We start from the raw sequence: 10,892 nt of genomic DNA, 5'->3' as shown, positions 1-10,892 counted from the left end.
GGAGGAGGACAACCGTTACACTGAATAGATGATATACTGACTGAATAGATGACATACTGACTGAACTAAATGAAGGATGAATTAAATGTTCAAATATGTTGGAATGATGAGTTGCACGTATCATGCATGCTCTGCACTTTATTTGGCTAGTAGGTAAATAGGCCTACATTGGGGTATAATGACTATGGCTGTATGCCTCCAGAAGGACATCTTCTGTGGCTGAGGGGTGCTGCATGGAGATCACAAGCTCTTAAGCTGGGCAGCGGTGTCGCGATGGAGGGAATAACCTATATGGAGACTACCTAAGCCCACAGCAGCAGAGTTATTGTAAAGTGTGGGAATAAGCTTATGCCAGACTTAGCCTACGTTTAACCTCTCCCTTGTTCATCTCAGTGTCCATATGTTCATGACTGATTTCATATAATTAATGTAAAATTGTTTTAAATTCATATTAACCCCTCTTACACAATATGCTTTGGCAAGATTTTGAGTGATGAAATATATATCAAAATAGTCGATTTAAAAAATATATTTTGAGTGTCGAAGACTCCAGTGGTCATACGTAATTCATATATTCATCAATTATTATTCTATGTTTCATTATTCCTGGTAGATACTACTGGTTATGATTGCAGATGGAGCCCAGAGAATGGGATGGTGCAATATTGAATGAGTCATATTTTGATAAGGTGGATGCATGGGGATGTCTACGTCACCCAGAGATATGCCCATGCTGTAGAGATACACCTAGCGGACTGAAACTTCACTGTTTTAGGCATACAGCTAATGCTGTCTAGACTTGCGCTGGCAAACAAATCCATTGCATTAGCTACCTAAATGTGAAGTAAACTCAACTGAGGAGTAATAGAGAATGGAGACTTTTTTAACTTGAAAATGTGCAGGATACCTCTTTCCGGTTTCCCTGACTTCAGTTTTTTTTTATACTGTGTTATGCTTTAGTGATGGGTTTTCCGGCTCTTTTCAGTGAGCCGGCTCCTTTGGCTCCCAAACGGCTCTTGAAGAAATACAAAACATATATTTTTTTTAAAGTTAAACAGTTTGTGAGAGTTTGACTGATTGGTGTTAAAACAATTCTAATTAAATTATTAAATGAAATCATACTCTACCTTGACCACAATGTATTTAAAAATGTATTGGTTTGTTATGAAAAAGAATGCTATTAAACATTTTATGTATATAAACAAAGGGCATATAAATCTAACCATTCAAAACGAATACAATCTGAACAGCATAATAGAATATTGCACCATATCAAAGAAAAATAAATAACAATGTGTAAAACTGCAGCATCCCACTTAAAACATTAAACTGGTCCCTCTTCTCTCTTTTCTTTATTGCCATGTTATAACCAGCAGCACACAGCAATGCTGACCATGTTTAGCTTTTATGAGAGATTTGCATTCAGAAATGCAAGCTGCCTCACTTTCGAGGGGCTGATGTGGTTTCTTCTCTCAGTAATTATTTGTCCTGTTTTCGAGAAGACCCTCTGAGGGAACGGATGTGGCCACTATGCAGAGTCTCCCTGTCCTGACATTAGTAAGTCGTGGGTAGACGGAGGCCTTGTTCTTCCATCAGATCAGAGGATCTGCAGATCTTTGGAGGAGGGGCTCCTCCTATTAGGATCGGACCTCCATTATGGCATCTGCTGAGGGATTCCTTCGTGCTGCATCCCCAGTTGCTCTCTCGTCAAACAGCAGACGTTTGTGGCACTACTGCTGGTGCTTCTACTCCATCTGATCCATCTTCTTCCTGTTGCCCTGGTGCCTGAGCCAGCTGACTGCTGGGGCTGTCCCTCCCTGCTGCTGAGGTTATTCTTTGAAGAGCCTCATCAATCGCTCTGGCATCACTGAAGGCAAAATTCTTAAACCTGGGGTCAAGTGCAGCGGTTTCTGATAGCACATGATTATATTTCATTCTGTGGAACTTTCTGTACATTGATGAACATAGGGTGTCCATCAACTCTGTCACATGTCCTGTGGTTACTTTACTTCTCTCTGGCGGTTGGCTGTGATTCGCTGCAGACCCTTACACAGGAGTATCATTTTTGAGGCTGTCACATAGCTGAAAAGAGAGAACAGTAACTTATTAGTTCAGGTTCATGGTTTGTCTACTGATACTACATTTTCATCTACTCCTCATTTACCGGTACATATATAATACAGGATTAAATAATGATGTAGTAATAACTGCTTACCGTACCTCTCTCCAATGATCTCCACAGTGACCTGCTCAAACGGTTCCAGGACTCTGCACACCTCCTCCACCACCTCCCATTCCTCTTGGGTCAGAGCATCAACAGGTGCATTGACAATTGCTAGGGTAGAGATGATGGCATCCTTTGACTCAAGAAACCGCTTCAACATATAAAATGTTCAATTCCATCTTGTATTGCAGTCTTGTTTAGGGCCATCTGGCGTTGTGTAGACTTTAGTTTTTCAGCACCTACTGTGCTCCTGTGGAAGTATTCCACAGCTGCTTTCACAGCTGCTTTCACTTTGTCCAGCTAGACATAGAAAAATCTTCAATGAAGTGACATGTAACCAACATGTAAGTAAGTAGTGGTTACCCTTGATGTCCAACAGTCAGTGGTAAGGCAAACTGCAGTAGCTTTTTGGACTCTTTCCCGCACTGAAGCATGTGTGCCTCGTACAGTTGTGGAATAAGTGATTTTGAAAAGATTTTCCTGCTTGGAATTGTGTACATTGGATTTAGTCTATTGCTATAATTTCTAAAACCTCTCTTGCGTTTATTGCATGCAGAGTCAGGGTATATGCAACAGTTTGGGCCGCCTGGCTCGTTGCGAACTAATTTGCCAGAATTTTCCGTAATTATGACATAACATTGAAGGTTGTGCAATGTAACAGCAATATTTAGACTTATGGATGCCACCCGTTAGATAAAATATGGAACGGTTCTGTATTTCACTGAAAGAATAAACGTTTTGTTTTCTAAATTATAGTTTCCGGATTTGACCATATTAATGACCTAAGTCTCGTATTTCTGTGTGTTTTATTCAATTATAAATAAGTCTATGATTTGATAGAGCAGTCTGACTGAGTGGTGGTAGGCAGCAGCAGGCTCGTAAGCATTCATTCAAACAGCACTGTCCTGCATTTGCCAGCAGTTCTTCGCTGTGCTTCAAGCATTGCGCTGTTTATGACTTCAAGCCTATCAACTCCCGAGATTAGGCTGGCAATACTAAAGTACCCATTAGAACATCCAATAGTCAAAGGTATATGAAATACAAATGTTATAGAGAGAAATAGTCCTATAATAACTACAACCTAAAACTTCTTACCTGGGAATATTGAAGACTCATGTTAAAAGGAACCACCAGCTTTCATATGTTCTGAGCAAGGAACTTAAACGTTAGCTTTTTTATATGGCACATATTGCACTTTTGCTTTCTTCTCCAACACTTTGTTTTTGCATTATTTAAACCAAATTGAACATTTATTTATTTGAGACTAAGTTGATTTTATTGATGTATTATATTAAGTTAAAATAAAAGTGTTCATTGTTAATTCAGTATTGTCTTAATTGTCATTATTACATATATATTTATATTTATATTTATATATATATATTTATATTTATATATATATAAATAAATCGGCCGATTTAATCGGTACCAGCTTTTTTGGGTCCTCCCAATAATCGGTATCATAATCGGTCGACCTCTAATGGAGACAGCTTTGTAGACCTAAAACCAACAGTCTGCTCAACAAACAAACTTGAGAACGAATCATTTGGGGTGCTGCAGTTTGCAAAATATATTGTGCTTATTGCCCTGGTGGCAGTCAAGCAATGCATTCCAACTAGGTAGCTATTCTCTCTTACCAACAACTTCAAAAATGTGTAAATACTGCCCTCTAGTGTCAGTTGCAATCACAATTAAATAACGAGCAAAAGAGCAGAGACTGGCATCCAGGCTACTGGAAGTTGGGCGAGGCCTGTTTGCAGTCCAGTGCGAAAACCTATGACTACCTTTGGGAAAATAACATATGGCTGCTATCTATGAATGACATGTTACTCTTTCTCTACAGTTTCCAAGATGGCTTGGACTCGAGGTGGATCATTTCGTGGTTCTAGGGGTGCCAGCTTTGCCCAAATCCTCAAGAAAAATATTTGTGCCCCACCTGGATTGGCAGTGGCATATGTGTCTCCGGCTGTCTCAGAAGTTAACAAAAACCTCTTTGACCCGGCATGCAACACCAATTGTAAGCTTAATAAAGTAAATGTTGTGAAAGGGATGGGTCCTGTTGGTTTCGGTTTCTGTGCTTACGGTTTATGAAGGTGAAAATGGTCACCCATCCCACTTTGGTACTAGCACCAGAAACTGATGTTTGGTTGTCTTGTTGTTCTGCCACAGGTGGTGGCATCAGATCGAAAAGCATTCCCCAAGAGTTGATTGACCGGTACAAGCGGGGTGAGACCCACGCAGTGTCAGCTCTGTACCAGCTCTCTCAGGTTCTACAGTTCCAGGTTGAGTTAAAGGAAACGGTAACCACAGGTACGTCTCAAACCATGTCCTCCATTGATCCTCCATCCATAGGCTCTTATTCATGGCAGTGTATATACATGGTCAGTAATATGATGTGATGCCTGTCCAGGTAACATCCCAGGCTTCTACTTTGCCTTCTGTGTCGTGATTGATGGGGTGAAGTACAAGACTGGGATGGGTATCAATAAGAAGGAGGCCAGGGCCAGTGCAGCTCAGCTGGCCCTTGAGGACCTGCTGCCCACCTTGGATGGAGATTCTCTGCTTCCAGAGGCATTGGGTGAATAGCTGTACCAACTAGTTTGATGAAATGTCTGTGATTGGAAAAATATTTTTAATTAAAATTCAATGTTTTAGGGAATGGTTTGTAAATGGACTGTCAATATAAGATAGTGTGTGGTTTCAGATGGCCCTCCTCCCTTGCCAGTGAAAGAGAGTCAGTCTACAGGCTCAGAGATCTATCCTAGAAGAGCCATTTATGGCAAGTCATTTCTTTTTTATTATTCAGTTATTTTATTTATGTTTTGTAGTTGTTGGAAAGCACATAGTTTTAAGCAACTTTGACAAACAATTTGATTTTGATCTGCAAACAATGACATGTTAGGGGTTGTTTCTGGACATTAAGCAGTGATGGTGTTTTTCCCCCTACTGTACCGCAGAGCGTCAGAACCCCATCAACGAGCATGTTCCCCAGGCAGTGAGAGAGCTGCTGAGTAAGCTGATGGACAGCTACCCCGAGTTCTCTGCCTGCAAGAGCACAGTGGCAGCATTTATCACTCAGTCACGTAATTAAGGAGGCACTGGGAGACACTCTTTTTCCATGTCTGGTTATATATTGGCTATATTTAAATGTTATATACAGTACTGTGCAAAAGTTTTAGGCAGGTGTGAAAAAATGCTGTAAAGTAAGAACGCTTTCAGAAATAGACATGTTAATAGATTATATTTATCAATCAACTAAATGCAAAGTGAGTGAAGAAGGAAAATCGAAATTAAATCCATATTTGGTGTGACCACCCTTTGCATTCAAAACAGCATCAATTCTTCTAGGTACACTTGCACAAAGTCACAGATTTTGTAGGCATATAGTCAGGTGTATGATTGAACAATTATACCAAACAGGTGCTAATGATCATCAATTCAATATGTAGGTTGAAACACAATCATTAACTGAAACAGAAACAGCTGTGTAGGAGGAATAAAACAGGGTGAGGAACAGCCAAACTCGGCCAGCAAGGTGAGGTTGTTCAAGTCAGTTTGCTGTCAAAAATCATACACCATGGTAAGACTGAGCACAGCAACGAGACACAAGGTTGTTATACTGCATCAGCAAGGTCTCTCCCAGGTAGAAATATCATGTCTGACAGGGGTTTCCAGATGTGCTGTCCAAGCTCTTTTGAAGAAGCACAAAGAAACGGGCAACGTTGAGGACCGTAGACGCAGTGGTCGGCCAAGGAGACTTACTGCAGCAGATGAGAGACACATCATGCTTACTTCTCTTCGCAATCCGAAGATGTTCAGCAGTGGGACCCTGGTACACCCATCTACTGCCCGGAGAGGTCTGGTCAGAAGTGGCCTTCATGGAAGACTTGCGGCCAAAAAGCCATACCTCCGACATTTGAAATATTTGGCTGTAGCAGAAGGCAGTTTGTTCACTGACGGGCTGGAGAGTGCTACACAAATGAGTGTCTGCAGGCAACAGTGACGAGTGGTGAAGGTTCCTTGCAAGCTTGGGACTGCATTTCTGCAAATGGAGTTGGGGATTTGGTCAGAATTAATGGCCTCCTGCTGAGAAGCACAGGCAGATACTTATGCATCATGCAATACCATCAGGGAGGCATCTGATTGGCCCCAAATTTATTCTGCAGCATGACAACAACCTGGAAGTGATGGTATGGCCCCCACAGAGCCCTGATCTCAACATCATTGAGTCTCTCTGGGATTATATGAAGAGAGAGAAGCACCTGAGGCTGCCTAAATCCACAGAAGAACTGTGGTTAATTCTCCAAGATGTTTGGGCCAACCTACCTGCTGAGTTACTTCAAAAACTCTTCGCAAGTGTATCTAGAATAATTGATGTGTTTTTGAAGGCAAAGGGTGGTCACACCAAATATTGATTTGATGTAGATTTTTCTTATTTTCGCTCACTTTGCATTTTGTTAAGTGATAAATATAAACTATTAACATGTCTATTTTTGAAAGCATTCTTACTTTACAGCTTTCTTTCACACCTGCCTTAAACTTTTGCACAGTCTGTACACACAGTGTATTCGTAAAGTATTCAGACTCCTTGACTTTTCTACATTTTGTTACGTTACTAATTCTAAAATTTATTAAATAGTTCCCCCCCATTAATCTACACACAATACCCCTTAATGACATAGTAAAAACAGTTGTTTAGAAATTTATAACATGTCAAGGATGATCAATGGAAACAGGATTCAACTGAGCACAATTTCGAATACTTATGTAAATAAGGGTCCAAATGCTTATGCACAATTTATTATTATTTATTTATTTTACTTCATATGGATTTCTCCCCCCAATTTTCGCCTAAAATGAAATACCCAAATCTTACTGCCTGAAGCAAGGATATGCATATTCTTGGTACCATTTGAAAGGAAACACTTTGAGGTTTGTGGAAATGTGAAAGGAATGTATGAGAATATAACACAATATATCTGTTAAAAGATAATACAAAGAAAAAGCCAACTTTTTTTTGTACCATCTTTGAAATACAAGAGAAAGGCCATAATGTATTATTCCAACCAAGGTGCAATTTTGATGTTGCAGTGTACGGGCAACGTTTTAGACTGATCCAATGAACCATTGCATTTCTGTACAATTTTCTGTCAAGAACTTTGCACTCTCCTCAAATAATAGCATGGTGTTATTTCACTGTAATATCTACTGTAGATTGGACAGTACAGTTAGATGAACAAGAATTTAAGCTTTCCGCCAATATCAGACATGTCTATGTCCTGGGAAATGTTGTTGTTACTTACACCGTCATGCTAATCTCATTAGCCTACGTTAGCTCAACCGTCCCGCAGGGGACCCACCAATCCTGAAGAAGTTTTAAGAAAAAACTATTTTCGCTTTGTCATTGTAGGATATTGTGTGTTTAGATTTTCTGTTGATTTTTATTTTATTTAATCCAATTTTGAATAAGGCTCTAACGTAACAAAATATGGGAAAAGTCAAGGGGTCCGAATACTTTCCCAAGGCACTTTTGAATTATATTGGATACGTTTTAAGTTGCTATTATGAATGTTACCGGTAAATGTGTTTTCTGTGCGTGGCCCATGATCATCCATCTAGCCAGTGGATGTGAAGTGGTGGCCATTGGAACAGGGAATTACAACACTAAGGAGAGCGCTACACCAAATGGACGGGTTCTTCACGACTCCCATGCAGTTGTAACAGCAAGGAGATCACTAATGCGGTACATTTATCTCAATCAGTGTATTCGTGAATGTGAAAAAACATCCCTTCATAACACCCTTTTTTCTTTATATCCAGGAAGCAAAGATGGTTCTGAGAAAGTTTAAATTGTTCTTATTATGGTTCCTGTTGTATTTCCTAGAACTTTTCCACCCTCTGAGAACACTGCTTAGATCATGTAATTTACAACATCGTAAGTCAGTCAAGGGCAATTACAAATGAACCTGACAAAACTAGTTATATTTTTTCCAACCCCTCTCACTACAACCCAGCGATATTCTATAACAGTTCATTCATTCACTGCCTCCTACAATGTTCTCCCTATAAACTTTAGAGCACCAAGATTCCATACAAACATTCCCTTATTTCACATTGCTTTCAGGGTACCAAATATGCATTAGATTGTAGTAGTTATACCTGTATAATCATGTTTTATTTGCAGTTATCTGTACAGGCACCTGTTGCTGTTCTTTAGTAAGAATCGCAGCCTTGAGGAGAAGTCCATGTTCCAGCAGGACAAGAACACCAAGCTGCTCAGTCTGAAAAGCAACATCACGCTCCACCTGTATATGAACCAGATGCCCAAAGGAGCCGCCCAGATCCCCTCCAATCTGTTAGTGACTGGCACCTCTAAAACTCCTTATGCCCCACCAGTACTCATCTTATAGCCAAGTTGATATTTTACAGCCTGTCTGTCCCTTCAGCCTTGATCTTTTTCTCCCGTCAGGCGCCTGAACCCCCTCTCCATCTCAGCCTGGGAGGTGAACAACCAGATCAGCCTGCACGTGACGGTGGAGGGCAAGGTGTTCTCAGTCTTCTCCCCCACCTTCGACCAGGCCGCCTCCAGGGTGGTTAGCATGTCGGCCAGTGACAAGATCACCCAGTGGCAGGTGCTGGGTTTCCAGGGAGCCCTGCTCAGTCACTTCACTGAGCCCATCTACGTCAGCAGCATCCTCGTAGGCAAGTCCCTCAATCATAGGTTACTCCTCAATAGTCTGAAAAGCAGTGTTTCTCAACCCCAGTCGTATGTAGCCCAGTGGACAGCACGTTTGTGTTCTATCCCTGCACTAACACACCTGATTTAACGCATCAACTGATCAGGTCATCGAGCACATAAGTTGTATCAGGTGATGTAGTGCTGGATTGGAACAAAAATGGTCATTCTCCTAGTCTTTCCCTCTGGGCTGATTTCAAAGAATAGATTTCTTTCAAATGGTGTAAAACGAAGGCGAGTGCTTCTGCCATCGTCCTCATCCTCAAATGCAGGCGACGTGAGCTGCTGTGACGTGCGAGGCATGGAGATTGCGGTGAACCAGCGTGTGGACGGCATCACCCCCCGCCTACCCATGTACTACTGCGTGTACCGGCCCCATATCAGCCTGGTGCCCACGGCGTGCCCTGAGGGTGGCGCAAACACCAACGCCCAGTGGAGCCACGGCATCAACTGGAGCCAGGGGGACGTCTCCCTGGAGGTGGTGGACGGCCTGGAGGGCAAGACGGTGGAGGCGTAAGACTATTTCATACTCAGACTTTCCCCAAATGTTCTGAAATAATATGCACTTCATGATATGAAATAGGCCCTATTCTGGCTTGAAAACCCAGGGAATCTACAGGTGATCTGTTAGCTGATTCTTCACAACGGCCATGTTGATTTTTGTGTCAGGTCTCCGTTTAAGAGTGGCCCTGCTCTGGCCAGTCGCCTGTGTAAAGCAGCCATGCTGAGTCGCTTCAACCTGGTGGCCCAGGAGGCTTCAAGACGGGACCTGCTAGCTACAGTCTCCTACAGAGAGGCCAAGGTAATAAAAACGCTCCTCGTCTCCCCCCACCACGGTTGGGCTCCATTCAATTTGAATTCATGCCCTGCCCACTAGCTCCACTAGGAGACCATGAGTGGGTGTGGGACAGGATCAATTACAAACCCTCTTAGATGTTACCTTTTACAAACCTCCGTGTGAAGCCTCCTGTCCCATTGTCTAGGATTAATAATCCATGTCCCATTAATGGGTTTTCTAGATGATGGCCAAGCCCTACCAGGAGGCCAAGAGTGTGCTGAGGTCCTACTTAGCGCAGCAGGGCTACGGCTCCTGGGTGGCCAAGCCTCCAGTGAGCGATCACTTCAGCATGTGAGAGGACCCCAGCTTGACTCTGCACTAAAAAAGACATTTGTGAAACTTCTCCACCTACACTTGAACAAAAAAGGACATCAAATAGCATACCTCAGCAGGGAGCATAAAATAATAGGTTGACATGATGCCCTTAAACTGCAAGTTAATCTTCCACAGCCTGCAAAGTTAAGATTATTATGAAAAATGAGTCAGAAGGTTTTTATTTGTTTAATTTGTGCTGTTTTTTTGAGGTGTGTCACAATTTGTTAGAAGGCACAAAAACCACGTTTCTGAAAATGTTTTTCTCACAGATTTTTTAATGTTCTATTTAGTTCTGTGGTCACGTTGTTGTGCATTATGCTTTGAGATAATAAATTGAAAATAAATAAAAACCTCTCAAAAGATAAAGGGTTGGCAATAATATCAATAGATTTCATTGATTGTGTGCTTTTTGACAAAGAACTATGCCATTAGAAGTTAAAGGTAAGACTTTCTCTGTAACAACAGCCAAGATATTGTATGAACTAGTTCAGTCAACTCTTGGGGCTGATGGGAATTCATGCAATGATCTTCATTATGCACGCAACCAGAGCAATTCAAAACAGGTTGAATTCAGACTAAGGATCTGCAATGCATTTAAATCAATCATCCAACGTGCTCTCATCAGGAGTTGTCTGCATGCACCTTGACATTGCACATGAGAACAAGTCAATTGCATACCAATGTATTATCCGTTTGTATGAAGTCATGTTGTGTGTCAGAAGTCCGTAGTTGTTATTTTGCCTTGCGTTGATACCGCCGGTGGTTTCACAAGCTGATCC

At 41.6% G+C, this 10,892-nt stretch overlaps 1 protein-coding gene across 1 annotated transcript; it reads left to right on the top strand.

Moving 5' to 3' along the window:
* Nucleotides 1-4,067: 4,067 nt before the first annotated feature.
* On the top strand, nt 4,068-10,479 carry adad1 (adenosine deaminase domain containing 1 (testis-specific); the record flags this gene model as incomplete). Its single annotated transcript, XM_055927452.1, is given in 11 exon segments — nt 4,068-4,241; nt 4,394-4,534; nt 4,635-4,802; nt 4,929-5,003; nt 5,182-5,307; nt 7,844-7,967; nt 8,409-8,579; nt 8,694-8,926; nt 9,233-9,473; nt 9,630-9,762; nt 9,980-10,479. Coding segments are annotated over 11 exon segments (1,692 nt in total). The 3' UTR covers nt 10,094-10,479.
* Nucleotides 10,480-10,892: the final 413 nt, after the last annotated feature.

Source organism: Salvelinus fontinalis, chromosome 6 (genome assembly GCF_029448725.1).
Source record: "Salvelinus fontinalis isolate EN_2023a chromosome 6, ASM2944872v1, whole genome shotgun sequence".
Classification (NCBI taxonomy): Eukaryota; Metazoa; Chordata; class Actinopteri; order Salmoniformes; family Salmonidae; genus Salvelinus; species Salvelinus fontinalis.
Note: the sequence above shows the minus strand (reverse complement) of the source record. Positions and strands in the feature narration are given on the sequence as shown.